Source organism: Narcine bancroftii, chromosome 1 (assembly GCF_036971445.1).
Source record: "Narcine bancroftii isolate sNarBan1 chromosome 1, sNarBan1.hap1, whole genome shotgun sequence".
Classification (NCBI taxonomy): domain Eukaryota; kingdom Metazoa; phylum Chordata; class Chondrichthyes; order Torpediniformes; family Narcinidae; genus Narcine; species Narcine bancroftii.
Genome location: NC_091469.1, coordinates 329,555,764 through 329,578,279, shown reverse-complemented (window position 1 = coordinate 329,578,279; position 22,516 = coordinate 329,555,764). Strand labels below are relative to the sequence as shown.

Genomic DNA, 22,516 nt, shown 5'->3' with positions numbered 1-22,516 from the left:
AAGGTGCAAAAGCAATAGGGCTGTTGAACAGTAGTGGAACACTTTAATTTCCCCAATATTGTCTGGGACACCCTTAGTTGAGTCGAGAGTTGACAGGCAAGTTACGGCAAGCCAATGTGGGACTTCCGGTGAGGCGACGAGTGGCCGGCCCATGGAGAGTGAAAGGAGTGAGCAGAAGTGATTTTGACGCGCGAGAGGGGTCTGATCAGGAGAATTGATGAATACCCAGCAGAAGAAGCCCAATGAGGATCCCAGGCCGGCGAGGCCCAGCTAGCAGTGGTGTGGCCTGGTTGGAGCAGCAGCAGCCATAGAAAGAAGCCCAGGCTGGCAAGACCCGGAGGAAGAAGTGCTAAGAGAAGATCAATTTTCTTTCTTTTTGATATTGGTCTAAATTGTTATATATTAGAAATAGTATTGCTGGTACTGCAATATTTTCAGTGATCTCCTGGAGCTTTGCTCCAGTGCCACTAAGGAGTGGGGGATAAATTTTCCAAAATTATTTTCCTGAAATTGGTCGCAGGATTTTTCTTTGGTTTTTCGCCCCAAGGAGCCACACTACCAGCATAATAGGGAGGGGGGGGAGGATGCGAGTGAGCGGGGGAGAGAGAAAGAGAGATTGTGGGACAGAGAAAGAGAGAGAGTGTGGGACAGAGAAAGAGGGAGAGCGTGGGACTGAGAAAGAGAGAGAGCGTGGGACTGAGAAAGAGAGAGAGTGTGGGACTGAGAAAGAGAGACTGTGGGTATGGACCCCAGGCCTGGAGAATGCTCCTCGTGTAGCATGTGGATTGTTGGGGAAGTCAGTAGTTTACCTGATGACTACAAATGCCAGAAGTACATCCAGTTGATGCTTCTGACAAGCCATGTGAAGGCTTTTGAACAGGATTTAGATAAACTCCTGAGCATTTGGAAGGTAGAAGTTGTGATAGATAGGAGCTTCAGGGATACTATTAGACCTAACATACTGGAAGAGGGTAGATGGGTTACAGAAGAGAGAGGGTGCAGTCAGGCAGAGCAGGGCCCCCTGGTGGGTGTTCCCCTGAAAACCAAGTATACCATTTTGGATAATTTTGAAGGAGATGACCTACTGGGTACAAGCAATGGCAATCGGGTTTTTGGCATGTAGTCTGGTGCTGTGGCTAAGAAGGGAAGAGGGAAAAAGGCAATTCCCTAGATAGGAAGACAGATGAGAGATTCTGTGGAGGAGATCATGAATCCTGAATGGTATGTTGCCTCCCTAGTACCTGGGTCCAGGATATCTCAGATCAAGTTCACAATATTCCTAGGTAGGAGGGTGATCAGCCAAATATAGTTGTTCATGTAGGGTCCAAAGACATAGGTAGGGAGGGTGAGGAGGTCCTGCAAGGAGAGTTCAGGGAGTTAGGTGCTAGGTTGAAGAAGAGGACCTCCAGGTAGTGCTCTGAGGATTGCTTCCCATGCCATATGCTGGAGATGGTGTAGTAGGGAGGGCTTTGGGTTTCTAGATCATTGAAATCTCTTCCAGGAAAGGTGGGATATGTACCAACAGGACAGATAGCATCTGAACTGGAAGGGGATTAGTATCTTTGAAGGTAGGTTTGTTAGGAACTAGAATGTTAGAGTTAGTGAGAAGGAGGAGGATAAAGTTCATGTGAGGACTGCATGCATAGACAGAAATTTTCTCAGGTGTATTTATTTCAATGCAAGGAGTATCATTGGAAAGGCTAATGATCTGAGGGTATAGATTGACATGTGCGATTATGTGATTATGACATTATTGCTATCAGTGAGACTTGGCTGCAGGAGGGGTAAGACAGGCAGCTTAATGATCCAGAGTTCAATGCTTCAGACATGTTAGAGGTGGAGGAGTGGCATTGCCAGTCAGGAAAAATATCTCAGCTGTACGAAGTCAGGACAGCCAGGGGGGCGGTTGTCTGCAGAGGCCATATGGATAGAGTTGAGAAATGGGAAAGGTGTGACCACATTGATAGGGTTGTATTATAGATTGACCAATAGTCAGAGATAATTTGAGGAGCAAATCTGTAGAAAGGTAGCAGACTGATGTATGAAGCAGAAAGTTATGATAGTGGGAGATTTTAAATTTCCAAATATTGACTGGGACTCCCATACTGAGAAACGGCTGGATGGCTTGGTGTTTAAAGTGTGTTCAGGAATGTTTTCTGAATCAACATATAGAAGTGACAACGAGAGAGGTACTTGATCTCCTATAAGGGAACAAGACAGGGCAGGTGACAGGTGCATGTGTAGGTGAACATTTTGGGTCCAGTGACCATAATGTCATTAGCTTCAAGTTAATTATGGAAAAGGACAAGTCTAGTCCTTGAGTTTGGATCCTAAATGGGAGAAAGGCAAATTTTGTGGAAATGAGAAAGGATCTAGGAAGAGTGGATTGGGATATGTTGTTTTTTGGCAAGGATGTGTTAGGTAGGTTGATGGCCTTCAAAGGGAAAATTTTGAGAGTGCAGAGTTTGCTTGTTAGGATTAAAGAAAAAGTTAGCAGGTGAAGGGATCCCTGGTTTTCAAGGGATATTGGCAATCTGGTTAAGAAAAAGATGTATAGCAAGTATGAAGTACTTGAAGAGTACAGAAAATGCAAAAAGATAATTAAGAAAGAAATCAGGAAGGCAAAAATAAGACATGAAGTTGCTCTGGCAGATAACCCCAAGGGTTTCTACAAGTGCTGTATATTAAGAGTAAAAGGATAGTAAGGGTCAAAATTGGACCCCGAGAGGATCAGTGTGGTCACCATGTGTGGAGCCTCATGTAATGAGGAAAGTCTTAAACAGTTATTTTGTATCAGTATTTACTCAGGAAACTGGAATTGTGCATAAGGAAGTGAAACAAACGAAGTGTCATGAAACATATGGAGATTAAGGAGGAGGTGGTGCTTGCTGCCTTAAAGTGAATAAAGGTAGATAAATCCCCTGGGCTGCATATGATATTCCCTCAGACCTTGATGGGAACTAGTGTAAAAATTGGAGGGGCCCTGGCAGATATATTCACAATGCCCTTAGCAATGGGTGATGTTCCAGAGGACTGGAGGGTAGCTCATGTTGTCCCGTTGTTTAAAAAGGCTCCAAAAATGAACCAGGTAGGCCGGTGAGCCTGATGTCAGTAGTAGGCAAATTATTGGAAGGCGCTCTGAGAGATAGGATATATAGGTATTTGGACAGCCATGGGCTGATTAAGGACAGTCGGCATGGCTTTGTAGGTCGAGTTTAACGTAGAGTCTTTCGAGGAGGTTACCAGGAAAGGAGATGAAGGAAAGGCCGTGGATGTTATCTACATGGCCTTTAGTAAAGTCATTGACAAGGTTCCAGATGGGATGCAAGTTCAAAAGGTTGAGACACTTAAGTATCCACAGGAGGTTGTAACTGAATTCAAAATTGGCTGTGTGGGAGAAAATAAAGGATGGTAATGGATTGCTGCTTCTCAGAATGGAGGCCTGTGACCAGTGGTGTGCCTCAGGGGTCTGTGTCTGGACTATTGTTTTTTGTTGTCTATATCACTGATCTGGATGATAATGTGGTAAACTGGATCAGCAAATTTGCTGATAACACTAAGAGCCATTGTGGACAGCAAAGAAAATTTACAAAGCTTGCTGAGGGATTTGGACCAACTAGGAGAATGGGCCAAAAAATGGCTGATGGAGTACGTTGCATTTTGGAAGGACAAACCAAGGTAGGACATACACAGTAAATGGTAGGGAATTGAGGAGTGTGGAGGAGCAATGAAATCTGGGAATACAGATAAACTGTTCCTTGAAGGTAGTGTCACAGGTGGACAAGGTTGTAAAGAAAGCTTTTGGCATCTTAGCCTTTATTGAATTGAATATAGGAGTTGGGATGTTATGTTGAAGTTGTTTAAGACATTGGTGAGGCTAAATTTTGAAATATTGTTTGCAGTTCTGGTTGCCTAACTACCGGAAGGATATCAGTAAGATTGAAAGAGTGTAGAAGATGATTTACTGGGATGTTGCTGGGACTTCAGGAGTTGAGCTACAGAGAGAGATTAACAGGTTAGGACTTTATTCCTTGAAGAAGAATGAAGAGAGATTTTATAGAGGTTTTTAAGATTATAAGAGGTATAGACAGAGTGGATGCGAGTAGGCTTTTTCTACTTAGATTAGGGAAGATAAATATGAAAGGTCATAGTTTTAAGATAAAAGGGAAAAGGTTTAGGGGAAACATTAGGGGAAAGTTCTTCACTCAGAACTGGTGGGAGTGTGGAATGAACTATCATCTGATGTGGTGAATGCAGGCTTGATCTTAAGTTTTAAGAATAAATTGGATAGATACATGGATGTAAGAGGTCTGAGGGTTACGGAGCAGGTCAATGGGACTAACAGATTGATTAGTGGTCAGCACAGACTAGAAAGGCCAAATGGCCTGTTTTCTGTGCTTTAGTGTTGTATGATTCTCGTGTTAGGGGCTTGAGGTAGAATTTATTGTGCATTCAGGAAGGTTTCTTGAATTAGCATGTAGGTCATCCAACCAAGGAAGGGGTCATAATAGACCTTGTTCTGGGAAATGAGCCTAGCCAGATGTTGAGTTTTAGAAGCAGAGCATTTTGGGAATAATGATCACAATTCCTTGAGTTTCAAGACAGATACAAGGGTGAGCTTGGACACCATGGGAAAATATTAAATTGGGAGCGGGCAAAATCGACAGGAGCTGGATGGAGTTAATTGGAACTAGTTGTTATTGGGAAAATCTACAAATGACATGTGGGAGTTGTTAATTACCATCTAATCTGGATGAAGGATAGGGATGGTAAGATAACTATGGATGGCAAGAGAGGTGAGGAATTTGATCATGAAGATAAAGGAAACCTATGTAAAGTTTATTAAGCTAAAATTCTACAGGGCCCTGGAGGAATATCCGAATTGCAGAAAAGCGCTCAAGCAAGCCAAAAGGAACCATGAAATGTGCTTGGTAAACAAGATTAAAGGGAAACCCAAGGCATTAAAAATAAGAGGATGACTACTAGGGAAAAGATAAGACCATTCAAGGGGAAATAAAGGAATTTATGCTAAGTCAGAGGAAGCTAGCAAAGTACTAAATGAGTACTTTGAATCAAAGATATAGACAAGATTAGTGATAGGGAGCAGAGAGTAGAGAATGATAACTTGTTAGGGGATTTTGAGATTCAGAAAGAGATGGTGTTGGTCTTTTGAAGAGCATTGAGGTGGGGAAATTCCCAAGGCCTGATAGAATTTAAAGAGGGAAGTGAGGGGATTGCAAGTAACAAAGATCTTTGTATCCCCACTAGTTATAAGCAAGGCTGCAGAGGACTGAAGAGTAGCCAGTGTTGTTCCTTTATTCAAGAACAGAAATGGGGATAACCCAAAAAATTATACGCCAATGAACCTCACATCATTAGCAGGGAAACTATTGGTGAGGAGATCTTGGGATATGATTTATGAACATTTTGAAAGGCAGTCAGATTAAGGATGGTCAGCATGGTTTTGAGCAGGGCAGGACTCGTCTTACAATCATGAATTTTTGCAGAGGATGTAGCAGCTGTGCGAGTAAATGGGCCGAATCACCGCAACACGCTGCCAGTCCAAGATGGCGTGGGCTCTCCATAACTGCTGAGAAGAAGCCCGGACCCAGCAACATATATGGACTAAGCCGCCCTCCACTTCTGCGTGGTGTCTCGCCGGACGGAGAGCAACACCACGACACTGTGTGACAGAATATGTTGTGTTTTACCTTGTAAATAGATTTTTTTTAAAAGAGATAAATTGGAGCAGGTTTTTAAATGTAGTCACATATAAATATTTCAAAACAGATCTCATTTAAAATACTGGAGTTCTGCTCAAGCCAGAGAGGCCGGATCCAAGAGCCTTTGTAAAAACTTTGAAGAGTGTCCAAGGGACTTCACTCAGAAAAGCAACAGTTGAAAGAACTTGGAGGATTATGTTCGGAGCCGCTGACTGTCTGAGTGCTGCTTGCAGTTCTAAGGGGGGGGTCATGTGGTTTTGCAAGCAGAGAGAGTCAAACAGGTGTTCTCAGAGAGAGAGAAAAAAAATTTAGTTCAGCAGCAGCAGCTGGGACTGGAACAGGACAAGCTGGCAAGCTTGTGGAAAACCCCCATTTTGAAGACAGGTTGTGAGAGCTTAGTTCAGCCTGGTCAAAGCCCTTGTGGTCCATACAAGAGGAGAGGACTGGCTGCCTAATTTTTCACTTGAAATAAAAGAAACAAAAAGGAACTCTGTGGTGATCTGAAAGAAAGAGGTTATCATCTGGAAAACTGTGATGGGGCAAGTTTCTTTGGCAAGACACTGATGTGGCTGATTAGAAAGGATCAGTTTGTGACCAGCAAACAACAAATCTCTCTCTGAAAACCGACAAGAACCTTCCTGAGTGGTAACCATTTACCTTTCAAGCACCAAAGCCTGGTGACCTTCATAAATGTTAAATTTTGCACACAGTATAAGAATTGCCTTCAACCAGTGAACTTGGAGGAGTGAGAAGTGAGATTGGACTGTGAATCAAAGAACTTCTCTAAACTTACGCACAAATTACATACATGTGCGCTTCAAATTAGAATGGGGTTAAGTTAGGGTAAGTAAGTTAATAGTAATAAGTTAGAATTTGATCCTGTTTTCATGTTTAAAGATAATTAAAAGCAACTTATATTTAAGTAACCATTTGTCTTGGTGAATTTCTGTTGATGTTGGGATTTGGGGTCCTCTGTGCTGATAACGGCAGTGACGACACTTCTGGAAATCAGCTGGTACGTCACTTGAAGTGGGTGGGCCAGCATTGAGACGTGCTGGATTCAAACCAATAAATTAACTCTTTTATTCACCCTCACACCATGTGGACGTGTCCTTACTCCGTGGCGCTGCCACAGCAGCTGCTACAGTGGTGACCCTGATGGTTCCAATGTTTTTTTGGAACCAACAATCGAATGCAACAGGATGCAACAACCAGCTACACCCACAGTTGCAGCGCCGGCTACCAATACAGTGGGCGTGCATCTACTGCCCTTCTGGGCAAACTAGCCCAGGAACTGGTTGCAGTAGGTTAAGTCCCAGTTCCACATTAGGGAAATTATTTCAGAGGGCACCATGTTCTGGCACATTGTCAGCGCCCTGGACACTGCCACAGCTGCAAAAGTAAGATCCTTCATAGAAAACCCACCTATGGACCCCAAATACGAGCAGTTTCGACGTTTTCTCCTTGACTCCCTTGAGCTCAGCCAGCAAGAGTGTGCCATCTCATCCTCAACATGCGGGGCTTGGGCAACAGAAATCCCTCCGAACTTGCATGAGATGGTGGCCCTGGCAGTCGGGCCTGTTCGAGGCCCCGTTCCTCTTGAAACCACTAGTGCACGTAGCCTCAGCAGTCTCAGATATGGAGTTCAGCGCCCCGCACCTCATAACCAAGGAAGCAGACAGGCTGTTACGCATGCCACAGCAGAGCTCCCTCCATGTGTAGCCAGTCTACATGATCGGCGCCACCAGCCCCCCCCAACCCACAACACCAGTGGTAGCTGCAGCCCAGCAACAACGTGAAGGGTGTGCGGTGAAGAACACCGCTGATGGGACAAGAATGCCCGGCAGTGCATCTCCCCATGCTCATACCCCACCGCCAAAGCCAACACGGCAGCGGGAAAAGGGCAAGCCAGCTGCCGATAGTGGCACTGAGACCAGAGAACAGAGGGATATCCTCGTCAACACTGGCGCGGAGATTAGCCTTTCAACCAGATCCACAGTTTGTTTCACCCCTCCATAAAATCCACGGTCCGCTTGCTCTCGGACAAGTTCATATGGCGTGGACTCCACCCTGTGGGCTTGAACCTGCGTAAAGTGCCAATGGGCCATGGTGCAGCGACACACCAAAGCCCCCCTGCAGACATTCGAGTCAGCGCAACGCACGTTCAAACACGTTCACGTCGACATCGTCAGCCCCTTCCCAGTGTGCCAAGGTATGAGGTCTCTGTTTATGACCATCAAGAGATTCACCCGCTGGCCAGAGGCGGTACCCATGGCTGCGTGCAACATAGAGACGTGTGCCTGGGCTTTCCTTGCCATCTGGGTTGCAAGGTTTGAAGTCCTGACACATATTACATCGGACCAATGGGCACAGTTCACCACCTCCCTCTGGTCCAACCTGGTGAAATTTTGCGGCAGCCAGGTCAACCATACTTCAGCCTTCCATCCCCAGTCAAATGGATTGGTCGAACTATTCCATCACCACCTGAAGGCCACGTTGAAAGCCCAACTGACTGGCCTGAACTGGAAGGACAAGCTCCCGTGGGTACTGCTCGGAATCTGCATAGCACCAAAGGAGGACCTACCAGCATCATCCGCAGAGATGGTATACATTGCACCGCTCTCCATTCCAGGGGATCGACACTTCAACACCCCTGGGCCACAGACCAGCACATTAGATGTCCTTCACAGGCTGAGAGAACAGATGGGCAAACAAGCACCACCGCCACCATCCAGACATGGCTCACCACCCACCTATGTCCCAGTGGATCTGCAGTCCATTCACTACTTTTTTGTACGCAGAGGATAGCAAGGGTCACCTCCCACAGTGCCCGTACAAAGGGACCACGTTGTTTTCACAATCGACATTGGTGGCCAATAGGACAGATTCAGTCGACTACCTCAAAGTTGCCCACTTGGACTCTGAACTGCTGGCCCCGGACCCCTGGGTCAGACACAGAGGTAGACTGCCCAGAGATTGCAAGTCAGACCACTCAAAAAGCAGTGGCAATTCTGGGGTGGGAGTTGGGGTGGTGTAGCGGGCTGAGTAAATGGGCCGAATCGCTGTAACGCACAGCCGGTTGAAGATGGCCCAGGCTCCCCTTCACTGCTGAGGAGCTTGTGTCCAGCAACACGTACGGGTTAAGCTGCCCTTCACTTCCACATAGCGCCCCACTGGCCGGAATGGCACCACGACACAGTGACGTCACTTCTGGAAGCCAGCGGGTACGTCACCGGAAGTGGGCAGGCCAGCACAGAGACGCGGCGGATTCAAATCAATAAACTCACTCTTTGGTTCACCCTCACACTGTGTGGACACGTCCTTACTCCGTAGTGGCCGCTCCAAGGTGACAAAACTGGTTTGATGAGGGTAGGGTAGTGGATGTTGACATCATTAGTAAGACATTTGCCAAGGTCCTGCTTGGTAGGCTGTTCCAGAAGGTACAAATGCATGGAATCCACAGTGAATTGAAAGAATGGCTACTGAACTAGCTGGTCCATTGAAAACAGAAGAAATGGTGTAAGGATGTTATTCTAGCTAGAGGCCCATGCGAAATGTGTTCTCCAGGGATTGGTGTTGTGACACCTGTTGTTTGTGAAGTACTTAAATGACTTGGATGCAAAAGTAGATGGGTGCTTACTATGTTTGCAGAAGACACCGACAGTGTAGAAGGCTATCAATGAAAACAAAAGGATGTTGATCAGTTACAGATATACTTGCATTTAAAAAAATGAAGTTTAATCTATTCAAGTGTTAGTTCAAATGAAAAGGGAATATGAATAGTTAATGGCAGGACACTTACAAACATTGATGTACAGAGGGATCTGGGGGTTCAATTCACAGCTCTTTGAAAATGGCCATGCAAGTACATAGGATGTTAAAGAAGTATGGTATGTTTTCCTTTATATAAAGGAACATTCATGATAAAAGAAAGGAAAGCATGTTGAAGCTATATAAATCTTAGGTTTGGCCACACTTGGAATATTCCAGTTGCCCCATTAAAGTAAGGGTGTGGAGGGTTTGGAAAAGGGTACAGAGGAGATTTACCAGGATGTTGTCTGGATTTATGAACCAGAGGGAGAGTTTAGATTAATTTGGGTTGTTTCCTCTGGAGCGCTGAAAGGTGACCTGATACAAGTTTCTAAAATGAAGAGGAGCATTTATCAGGTAGACGGTCAGAATTTTTTTCCCCAGGATAAAAATGTCCTAGACTAGAGATCAAAATTTTAAGTTTGAAGGTAGTGTTAAAGGAGATGTGCTGGGCAGGTTTTTTTTTAAAAAAGCATAAACACAGAGAGTAGAGAGTGCCAGAATGAGCAGCCAAGAGTAGAGAGGAAGCAGATATAATACAGGTACAATAGTCGCATTAAGTTTCTAGATGCAGGAATATGCTGGGATACAGGAATGTGCATCCTGTACAAGCAGCAGAATTTTAGCTTAACTTGGGCATCATGTTTGTGGCAGCCACATGGGCTGAAGGGCCCGACCTTTGGAGTACTTTTATGGAGTCCAGAGGGTAACACAGGGTTACTTAAACAAAAGTAGTTTTTAATTATATTTGAACAAAACAGAATTAAACTTTAACTTATTACTTAGCCTACTTACTTAACCTACCTAACCTACTTAATCCCCCCTCTAATGCTATGTGCAGGTGTGTGTAATGTGTATTTAAGATTAGAAAAGTTCTTTGGCTCACAGTCCAATCTCACTGGTTGCAGGCAATTCTTATACTGTGCACAGAAGTTAGCATTAACAAAGTAGACAAATCTTTGGTGCTTAACAGGCAAATTATTAACACTCAGGAGGGTTCTTGTTGGTCATCAGAGATTCCTTTTCCAGGACATCTGCAACTGATTCCTTCTCAATCTTAGGTTTGGCCACACTTGGAATATTCCAGTTGCCCCATTAAAGTAACTTGCCCCCTTCAGGGTTCTTCAGATGATCCTCTTTCTTTCAGGTCATCTTTCAGACCGCCTGCCTTCTCCTTTGACCAGGGAGCCTTCCAAAGTTTGCCAGCTTTGTCCTTCTGGAACTGATTTCTGTGTCTCTCCTCTCTGTTTCACTCCCTCCCTCTCTGAGAGCAAAACTCTTCTCCTTTCCCTGCAAAGATCACATGTTCTCCCAGGCAAGCTGTATTCTACAACTTTGTTGCTTTCTGCAAAAAACATTCAGCAAAAATCCTGCAAAGATTCTGTGTTTTAAAATGTTTGTGTGCAACCTCTCTAACAATTCCTCCCAAACCACCTCTAAATACTCTGTCAGAGTACCATCTTAAAAGGTGAATGAAAAGTTTGTAGGTGTATTAACAGGAGGAATATTCAAGAGCCCCAAAAATTTGCTGTTAAACATCAAAATCCACAAAAGAATTTTATTTTATGTTTTTAAATTTGATCAAGTGGCCTTAACATACGACAAAAAAAATTGTAATTTATACAAATGCTTATTATTTTTCACATCTTAAAACTTATCTTGAACAAAGGCAATAAAATTCTTACCAGTTATTAGGTTTTCATTGAATGTGTAAGAATCTAGCAGATAGCAACATCCTTCAGCCATAAGTGAGGTCATAAGCTTGACATAACTAAAGCAATTTTTGAAAGTAGTATTGTAACTTCATTGAGAAAACGGTTTTCCTTATTCACAGTTCTTATTCACTTTTAGATTTACTTTAATATTTGATTTTCTTTCATCATTTGAAGCCCTTTTTCTATAACCATACCATTTCATACACTTTTAATTTGAATACTTTTCTAATTTTTCGCACTTAGATATATATCACAGCAACAGGCCCTTCTGGCACTGATGGTTAAATAACCCAATTAACCTACAACCCCCATGTTTTGAAAGGCTGGCCCAGTTGATTCTGCTGGGCAAGAAAGGGAACTTTAACCAGGTTGAAAGTGCCCAACTGTGAAAGGTACCAATTTCAGGAAGAGATGTTAAACTAAGGTCCCATCTGTCTTCAGAGGTAGACTATAATATTCAGTAATCATTTGAAGAGGAGAATTATACCAAATTGGTCAACAACATTTTTCATATTATAATACTAATCGCACAACTAAGACCATGATGTAGCTTTCAATAATCTGATTTTAATAAAGGTTCCAAATATCAGGATTTAAATCAAACAGACATTTGTCTTCTTGATTGTAATGAAATATTCAAAGGGAAATAAAATTACAATTGCGTTTGGGCAGTGAAGCTGATTCAGAGAAAGAGCTGAACTTCAAGAGTTAAGACATCTTCAAGAGGTGGTGTCTTAAGAAAGCAGCTTTCATCCTCAAGGACATTATCACCACCCAGGCCATGCCCTTTTCTCATTGCTGCCATCGGGAAAAAGATATAGGAGCCTGAAAACAAACACTCAGTGGCACAAGGACAGCTTCTTTCCCTCTGCCATCAGATTCCTAAATAAACAATGAACCACAGACACTGCCTTACTTTGCCTTTCTCTTTCATTTTTTAAAAATTATTTTGTATGGTAGTTTATCTATGTAAATGTTTGCACTGGGATGCTGCAAAAAAAAAGAAAAACAATTTTGTGACATGTCCAGTCAATTCATTCTGAAATTCAGGTTACTAAGAGATATTACATAGAATAATGTAATTCATATAATATTGATCTATATTTATTTGAGAGAGAGAGAGAGAGAGAGAGAGAGAGAGAGAGTGTGTTTTGTGCTTCATCTTAAAGATAAAGTGCTAATTTCTGATTGCAAAAAAAACTACTCACCGACATCTGTCAGGTGGGTTGATAGCAATCAGAGAATTACTGTCCCAGATCCCATCAAACTTTCCAGCAATCAAACTATTCATCAAAAACAAAAATACACAATTAATTAACAATGTTGAAACTGAGTAATCAGGCAATTATGACAATAACAAAATAAAGTCACTATGTGAGTTTGCAAAAATAATAAATGCTTGTGACATTAATTTGAAATAAAAACAGAAAATTCTGTAAATATCTATCATGAACTGCATTATATATGGAATGAACAAGTAAAATTCATGTTTTGAAAGCACAAATATACCACAAATAGGCCTGTCAAGCCTGCTCCTCCATTCAATGTGTTCATCGCTGATCTGATGATAGGCTCCTCTCCATCTAACTGACTTTTCCCCATGTCCCTTAATTTCCCTACAATGTAAAAATTATCCAACCTTGTCTTATATTTACTGATGTAGCCTCCACTGCTTCAATGGGAAGCAAATTCCAGATTCACCACCCTCTGGAAAAGCAGTCCCTCCTTATCTCCATCCTAAATCTACTACCCTGAAACATGAAGCTACGTCCCCTTATTCTGGTCTCCCCTACTAATGTAAACAACTTACCTACCTCTATCATATCGATGTCTTTCATAATTTTATGTTTCTATAAGATCCTCTCTCATTCTTCTAAATTCCAGTGAGTTCAGTCCCAGATGACTCAATCTCTCCTTATAGGCTACCCCTTCATCCCTGGAATCAACCTGGTAAATCTCCTCTGCAACACCTCCAAAGCTAGTACATCTTTCCTCAAATAAGGAGACCAGAACTGCACGCAGTACTCCAGATGTGGTCTCATCAGTGCCTTGTACAGTTGCAGCATAACCTCTCTCCACTTAAATACAATCCCTCCAGCAATGAAGGCCAACATTTCATTTGCCTTCTTTATAGCCAACTGCACATGCAAACCAACCATTTGTGATTCATACACAAGTACTCCCAAATCCTTCTGTGCCATTTAAATAATAATCTGATCTTCCATTTTTCCTTCCACACTGGATAACCTCATAGTTGCCAACATTGTACTGCACCTGCCAGACCTTTGCCCACTCACTTAACCTATCTATATCTCTCTGCACTCTCCATATCCTCTGCAATTTGCTTTTCCACTCAATTTAGTTTCATCAGCAAACTTAGATACACTGCACCATCCCCTCTTCCAGACTGTTTATGTATGGCCCAGCACCAACCTCTGCGGCACACTACTCACCAACAATTGCCAACCAAACACTCCTGTACACCAACACTCTGCTTTCTATTGGTTAACCAATTCTTTATCCATGGTAATACATCACCCCCAACTCCATGCATCCTTACCTTTATACCTCTTTTATTTGGGACCTTATTGAATGCCTTTTGGAAACCAAGTAAACAACTTCCACCTGGTCCCCTCTATCTACTGCTCTTGTTATATCTTCAAAGAACTCCAGTAAATTTGTCAAACAGGACCTACTTTTGCTGAAACCATGCTGCATCTGCCTGTTGGATCCATTTTGCTCCAGATGCCTTGCTATTTCTTTTTCAACAATAGTTTCAAGCATTTTCCCAACTACAGATGTTAAACTAACTGGCCTATAGTTTCCTGCCTTTTACCTACATTCCCTTTTGAATAGTGATGTGACATTAGCCGTCTTCCAATCCACTGGGACCTGCCCAAAGTCCAGAGAATTTTGGTAAATTATCTCCAAAGCCTCGACTATAACTTCTGCCATTTCTTTCAGTACCCTGGGATGCATTGCATCAGGACCAATGCACTTATCTATCTTTAGGCCCTTAAATTTTCTGAGTATGACCTCTTTAGTGATAGCTATTACATCCAGGCCCTCACCTCCCATCACATCCATAACATTTGTCTTTGGCATGTTCGACATGTCCTCCACCGTGAATACCGACACAAAATAGTTTTTCATAGCCTCAGCCAATTCCTCATTATCCAATATCAATTCCCCCTTCTCATCCTCCAAGAGTCAAACCTTCACTTTACCCCTTTTGTGCTTTATATAGTTTAAAAAAACAAACACTGTTTTTATATTTTGTGCTAATCTTTTCTCATAGTCTACTTTCCCTTTCTTTATTGCCCACTTTGTGGTTCTTAGTTTCAAGTTTTCCCAATCCTTTAGTTTCCCACTGCTCTTGGCAAATTTGTATGCATGAGCTTTTAGTTTGATGCCTTCCTTGATTTCTTTAGTTATCCAAGGCTGGCTGTCCCCACCATCTCTACATCCCCACACTGATCCTGCTGCCCCAATCTCTCCCCACTCACGAAATCAGTCCCCACACTGTCGAGTCTGATTTCAGGAGTGGGGAGAAGGGGGCTGGAGCGGCCGGCAGGGGAGAAGGGGGCTGGCCGAAACAATGCCGGTACCTGACGAGTCCCTCCTTCTCCCCCGCCAGTCACTCCAGCCCCTGTACTTAACCGCCGGTGCACCAGCCTCCTCCTCTGCCGGTGCTCCAGACCCCATACTCACCCGCCGGCTGCTCCAGCTCCCATACTCACCTGCCAGCCGCTCCAGCCTCCTCCTCTGCCAGTGCTCCAGTCCCCGTACTCACCCGCTGGTGCTCCAGCCTCCTCCTCTGCCAGTGCTCCAGCCCCCATACTTCCCCACCGGCCGCTCGAGCTCCCATACTCACCCACCAGCCGCTCCAACCTCCTCCCTCGCCGGCCACTCCAGTCCCGTGAGTGGGGAGAGAGTGAGGCAGCAGCATCAGTGTGGGGATGTCCCGCGCGGGATGTCCCTGCGCTGATAGCCCACGCTGGCTGTCCCAGCTGAAAGCCAGCCATCCTGAATTGACAGCCCAAGAGACAGGAGCCGGAATGTGCTCAGTTGCGTATCCCGGCACAGCTGACCTTTCAAGTGGTCAGTGCCACGCTTTCAACGCTGCCACCTGAACTGTCATTTAAAGGGCCGTTTCTGCTTCTTCAGGCGCATTCTTAGCAGAAAATGCACCTGAAAAAGGCTATTGTGAGAGTTTAAAACAGACAATGAACATTTTGAGACATTAAAAGAATCAGTGCTGGAAACTGAAGTGTTATGTCATTCATGATCTTGCAGGCCTGTTCGTTTTTTTCAGGACTTGTGTTGTTTCTTTTTTGGCAATATGATTTGATAATGTTTTTGGGGGGGAACATTTGTGTGAAAGACAATGTTTTGCAGTGTTTACACTAATAAGCAAATGATCATTGCAATCTTCATTCCAATAATATAATTAGTGTATTCCAAGCCCATATAGAAACAATTTTAAAGGAAATGAGAAGAACTTATGTGTGTTTGTAAACATGATGGAAAATTGGATACAATGTTGGCAAATGGAATTTAATCCTGACAAATGCAAGGTGATGCATTTTGGGAAATCAAGTCAGGGAAGGACATCTACAATAAATGGTAGAGCATGAAGAAATGTTGTAGAGAGCGAGAGGTCCAAGTCCACAGTTTGTTGAGAGTCGCAACACAGTTGTTAGGGTGATGAGGAAAACATGTCTTCATGAGTCAAGACATGGAAGAATTGGGTCTCTATATTGCAACTTTGCAAAATGCTAGTTAGCTGTACTTGGATTACTGTATGCAGTTCCAGTTTCCATATTCAGGAGAATGTGATTGCACTGGAGGGAATGCAACAGAATTTCTTTTGCCTGGACTGGAAGACTTAAATATGGGGAAATATTGGATAGCCTGGACTTGAACTCTCTGGAGCCAAGGAGAGTCCTCTGTATAAAGCACAGAGTCAGAATCTTTTTCCCATGTCAGGAATATCAAAATGGCAGACTTAAGGTAGAGAAAGGAGTTCCAAAGGTGATTCAAGGGAAAGTTGTTTTTTAAAAAATGCAGGGAACAGTTGATTTCTACTAAAGGAGTTTGTGGAATCCGATATAACCACCTTAAGAGACAAATACCTGAAATGCAAGCCATAGACCCTAACACAGGAAAATGGGATTGATGTAGGTGTGCAAAATGATGAGGATGGGCATGGTGAATTGAAGAGGTTATCTCTGCTGTACCACTCAATTAATCAATTTAGTCCTCACCTTGAGAAATCAAACACATCACAATTATACAAGGAAATGTGTCCATCAGCGCTCTGGAAATAAAAATCAATTTTTTTTCAGAAAGAGGTTAAATTTTAAAATTGTTCTTTCTCTTCATCCCTGTTGCATTTCCAATATAATTGCATTTTTGGTCAGATTAGTAAGCATGTACATTTCTATGTTTGAAATAATGACCTCCACTGACTAAAATAATTAAAGATATGGCCCGACAAGGCTTCAATTGTTCAATTTTCTCCAGTTCCTTCAACTATTTCCTACCCAGGTGAGGCACTCCTATGGGAAGAGTTGTTTCAAATGCTGTAACTGGGCCATTTAAAACTGGAAAAATGTGTCTCGAGACAGATTTCCTTGAAACACTAGACATTTAAATGTTAAACCATACAAAAATATAATTTCAGTATTGTACTGATCATCAACATCAAAAACTGCAAGTTAATAAATCCTTTTAGAACTAAATTATTTTGGTGGAATGAAAAAGTTTCAAATGCTGATGTTATGTCATATAGTTTTAGTATTTTGCTACTCATCTCAGAGTTTATACTTTTAGCTGTGGATGTTGTAAAATTCAATCTCATCACAGAAACAGTGTCTGTGGTAAACTGATCCCAAAAGGTTATGAATTGTAATCCAGCAATATCACATACACCCTGCTACAAAATCTGCACATTATTGCAATAAATTTTAGATTTGTCAGAAAATCCTGAAAGTTAAAACAAATGTGCTAGACTAAAATAAGAATAAAGTGGAATGGAAATAGAAATACAATAAAATAAATTATTTATATACAAAGATACATAGTTTAGTTACTTATTTCTCTTAAACAATTGGAAACATGGCATTTTACATAAATTTAGCTGTTCTATTAAAATATTTGATTCAACCAAAATGGTAAAAATGTTGAATTTTATATCTAGAAAAAAGTGAAATCCAACAATTTAGCAGCCTCAGTTGGAAAATGGAGAAATGGATCAAAATAAAAATCAACTTGACATATTGCAAGGCAACCTTAGAAATACTGCATCTGTATCTGACATACAGTGCCCTTCATAATGTTTGGGACAAAGACACCTTTATTTGCCCCTGTGTTCCAGAGTTTTAAATTTGTAATTAAACAATTCACATGTGATTAAAGTGCACATTCCAGATTATATTAAATGTTATTTGTACACATTTTGGATTGAGCATGTAGAAATTACAGCATTTTTATACATAGTTCCCCCATTTCAGGGCACCATAATGTTTGGGACATTTGGCTTCACAGGTGTCTGTGAGTACTCAGGTATGTTTAATTGCTTAGTTGGTGCAGATATAAGAGAGCTTGGCTTGCTTCTAAGCTTTTGATCACCTTTGGAGACTGTAGTTGCCATTTTTCAACATGAGGATTAGAATTATCCCAAAGAAGCCATTATGAGGTTGAAAATCAAAAATAGAACAGTAAGAGACATCACCCAAACCTGAGGATGACCAAAATCAACTGTTTGGAACATCATTAAGAAGAAAGAGTGTACTGGTGAACTCAATAATCACAAAGTGACTGGTAGGCCAAAGAAGACCTCCACTGCTGCTGAGAGAATTTTCATCATACTGAAGAAAAATCCCAAACACCTGTCCACAGATTAGAAACACACTTCAGGAGGCAGATGTGATGTGTCAATGACTACTGTCCGCAGAAGACTTCATGAACATAAATACAGAGGCTACAATGCAAGATATAAATCACAAGTTAGCCACGGGAACAGAATGGCTAGATTACAGTTTGCCAAGAAGTATTAGAAAGAGCCTGCAGAATTCTGGAAGAACATCTTGCGGACAGATGAGACCAAGATTAACCTGTATCAGAGTGATGGCAACAGCAAAGCATGGAGGCGAAAAGGAACTGTGGAAGAACCAAAGCATACCACCTTATTTGTAAAATATGGTGGCGTGGGTGTTATGGCCTGGGCATGTATGGCTGCCACAGATACTGCTGCACTTATCTCCACTGATGAGGTAACTTCTGATGGCAGTAGTAAAATGAATTCTGAGATGTATAGAAAGAAATATCTGCTCATTCAAGCAAATACCTCAACTCTTTCGACAGCGCTTCATCCTACTGCAAGACAATGATCCCAAACATACTGCGAAAGCAACAAAGGAGTTTTTCAAAGTTAAAAACTGGAGAATTCTTGAATGGCCAAGTCAGTCACCCGATCTAAATCCAATTGAGAATGCCTTCCATATGCTGAAGAGAAAACTTAAGGGAACAAATGCCCAAAACACCCAAAAGTTGTAGATGGCTGCAGTAGAGACCAGGCAGAGCATCAATCAGAGAAGGTACTCAGCATGTCTATGAATCACACTCTTCAAGCAGGCAAGTTGCATGCAAGGGATATGACTACATTAATAGATATAACATTGCTATGTCCCAAATATTGCAGTGCCCTGAAATGAGGGGACTATGCTAATTTCTTCATGGTCAAAACAAAATGTACACAATGACATTTAATAAAATTTGATGTGTGCTCTTTAATCACGTGAATTGATTTTATCTAAAAATTTTCCATACATGTAATTAATAAACAATTATACAAAACAGTATATGTTTACATTTAAGAAAATTTCAATCATAACATGGTCATAAAACCCTCCCTCCCCTCTCATACTCTCCTTCCCTAGACCCCCCTCCCTCAAAAAAATTATATAAATATATAGTAATATTAAATAAAGGAAAAGGAAAAAAAAGATATCTTCACGGATTGCTTTCCAACACACAGGACTCCAGCAAGGTTTATGTGATCAATTTAGGGAAGAGGATTAACACAGGTCTCAAGAGGCTAGAAGAACAAGACTACATATTTATACTTAAAATTTGCATATACTGGCTCCAAATTTGCAAAAAAAATACCATATTTATTTCTCAAATTGTATATACCGTATAAGTCAACCAGCAGACTGCCCTTTTTAGCCTCATTTTAATGGTTTTATATATATCCAGCGTATAAATCAACTCCCATTTTTCAGGCTGTCTGGGCCTCCCAGGAACAACCCAAAATTTTTTTAAAAACATCCCAATCACAAAGCTGTAAATTAAGTAAAAAAAAAACCTTGGCCTACCATGCAGCAATGGCAATGACCAATGGAGCTGGAGAGGCAAAATTGTGCTCCTAGCGGGATCAGGAACGTTGGCCTACCAGGCAGGAGTGGTGTTGGTGACCTCAGGGTCCCAGGTAGGAGCAGTTATGGTGGCACCCAGCAGTGGGGAGGTGTCAGGGAGCAGCAGCACCGGCAGAAGGGAGGTGCTTCCAGCATTGACTAAAACGCCAAATTGACATCAATCTGTTTTTTTTTGTTGAATTTAAGGTCTCAAAAGTATATCCAGCATACAAGTCAACTCCAACCTTTTTTGAGAATTTTTTTTAGGGTTTCACAACTCAACTTATACACTGAATTCCTGCATTCCATCTTCCCATACCCAAATGTGAATCTGATTTCTGGGTCACTGCCATATACTTTTTTGCCTCTGCTAATGCCATTTCAACAAATTTCATTTCGTATATTGATAATTTCATCTTGGGTCTTATCCCTTCTATATTTCCCAATAGAAATGCAATGCCTGTTCTAGGAAATTCCCTAAATCCACCCAAAAATGCTTTACCTTGGGAAATGACCAAGTTCAATGCAAGAAAATTCCTATCTCTTCACCACACCTAAAACATTGATCTGATAAATCTGATTTCATTTTATTCACTTTTTGTTGTGTATATATGAATTGTTTGATTACAAATTTAAAACCATGGGAGCACAGGGGCAAAAAGAAAAAAATGTCTTTGTCCCTCACATTATGTCAAGTACTGTAATACATTTAAAAACTTGTATCCATTGCCACAAACTTTAACCAATGCTGAAAAAAATCAAGCAAACATTAGTACTTCCCATTCATCTTTACCATCTACTTTGATTTTCCATGAGTTTCAGATAATGTCAAAAATGACATTGACGTTCTTTTCTACAGCAGTAAATTCACAGATCTTGATCTGAGGTCCACTGTCAATTCTGAGAAATCTCAGTTAAGCAGGAAAATCTGCAGACACTCTTGATTGTAGAGCAAGACACAAAAATGTTGGAGAAACTTAGCAGGTTATGCAGCATCTATAAGAAAAGGGTAACCAATGTTTCGGCTCTGAGCCCTTTGTATGATCAAAAAGGTGGGTGCCAAATAAAAAAAAGGAGGCAAGGAGAGAAGGGAAAAAGGGATTGTTGTGTGTGGAGGAAGCATGGCCTGTATTGGTCATGTCCTCCCCATCTGAAACTTATTCGTCCTTATTGGCTGGACACACAGATTAGCCCTGCATTTAACAAGAGAGCACAACACATTTTCTCTCTCTGCCTTGTGGTCTGAGCCCCGGACACCACTCCATGCCATGTCGCTACTGTGGTTGTCACTTGGAAGGGTAGCAGGTAAGGTGTGGCTGATTCATAGCATTGCGATAGTAGCAATGCTTGCAGTGGAGGCACACCTCCCACAGATCAGGGGTCTGGAAGTGTGTGTAGAACCCTTCATATAGTGTGTAGTAGAGCAGAGCTCCCACTGATCAGGGGTCTGGGAGGGTGTGTAGAGCCCCTGCTTATAGTGTGGAAATGTCTGTATCACTGTTTACATGAATTAGAAATTGTGTACCGTTTAACATTCTCCCTGTTTGTATCCCACGTTCTTCTATAAATTATGCACGTATGTGTTTTATTCCCATTACTATTTTCCCATGCTCTTCTTTAAATTGTGCATGTGTGTTAATAAAAGTTGTGTGTGATTGTAACCCTTGTGTCCAGACTTGTTTCTGTGTGAACCCACTGAACCGGATACTCTTCTCAACACAATCATGGCATGGTTGGCGCAGCGGTTAGAGCAACACCTTTACAGTGCCAGCAATCAGGACTGGACCTTGATTCGAATTCTGTGCTGTCTGTAAGGAGTTTGTACGTTCTCCCAGTGTTTGTGTGGGTTTTCTCTGGGGACTCTGTTTCCTCCCACCCTTCAAAAATGTACTGGGATGTAGGCTAATGGGGTGTAAATTGGGTGGCATAGACTTGTAGGACCAAAGGCCTGTTACAATGTTCTAAATCTAAATTTAAAAAAATAAAAACAGGGAGACATGCTAAATATCAGAGGGCAGAGAAGAAAAAAAGCTGAGGTGATAGGGGAGGGGTTTCTCTCTGAATGGAGAGGAAGGGTGGTTGGAAGCTGGAGGAGACAGAGAAAAATGGGCAGGAAGAGACTGGCAGAGAGAAAGACAAGGTAAAAAGAGATAGAGAGAGAACTTACATAAACTCAAGGTCAATGTTAATACCATCTGATTGGAGAGTGCCCAGGGTTTTTCTTCAATTTGCAGGTAGCTTTGATTTGGCAGTGCATGAGGCCATAGGCAGACATGCTGGTGTGGGAAGTGGGGATGTGGAATTAAAATGGCTCGCCACTGGGTGGTCCCCGTTATTGCAGTGGACAGAGCAATGGTGCTTAACTGAGTAACGTCAGCAGGTTTCTGCAGTGAAATGCTGCCAAGAAATCAATGTCAGAGCTCAACCAGCAGCCCATAACATCTGATTCTGGGGCACTTATTATGGAAACTAGAGCTGCCAACAAAATCCAGGGCTATTACAAACTGAAATGTAATTTCACACTGACTTGCAGATATGATCAGCTATTTATTTTTTAAAAATTAAAAACAGATACAATTAGTTCCCTGTGGAAAAAAAACAAATGTTAATTTTTTTTTGGTAAAAATAAATATCTAAAAATTGTGTAATCCTAACCTTAAATACTTCTGCACCTGGAATTTCTGGTACAGCCTCCTTAGTGTAGTACAAATTTTGCTCTGTAAAGAATTCTTCAATGGCTATTTTACAAACTTCCACACCTACAACTTTGTGTCCTTGGTCACGAAACCTAAAGACAGTGAAAGGTATAAAGCAGCATAAATTCTATGAAAATCAAACTTTATTTCTT

The 22,516-nt window shown here is 42.0% G+C and overlaps 1 protein-coding gene across 2 annotated transcripts in view; it reads right to left on the bottom strand.

Moving 5' to 3' along the window:
• LOC138748317 (probable thiopurine S-methyltransferase) overlaps positions 1 to 22,516 on the bottom strand; it is a 53,656-nt gene that overhangs the window by 6,215 nt on the left and 24,925 nt on the right. For both annotated transcript variants that reach the window (XM_069908297.1, XM_069908287.1), the window contains exons 4-7: positions 22,324 to 22,456; positions 16,516 to 16,568; positions 12,457 to 12,531; positions 11,219 to 11,304 (exon numbers count right to left, since the gene is read on the bottom strand). In XM_069908297.1, the coding sequence (XP_069764398.1) occupies positions 11,219 to 11,304; positions 12,457 to 12,531; positions 16,516 to 16,568; positions 22,324 to 22,456 (347 nt within the window). The remainder of the gene's footprint in view (positions 1 to 11,218; positions 11,305 to 12,456; positions 12,532 to 16,515; positions 16,569 to 22,323; positions 22,457 to 22,516) is intronic.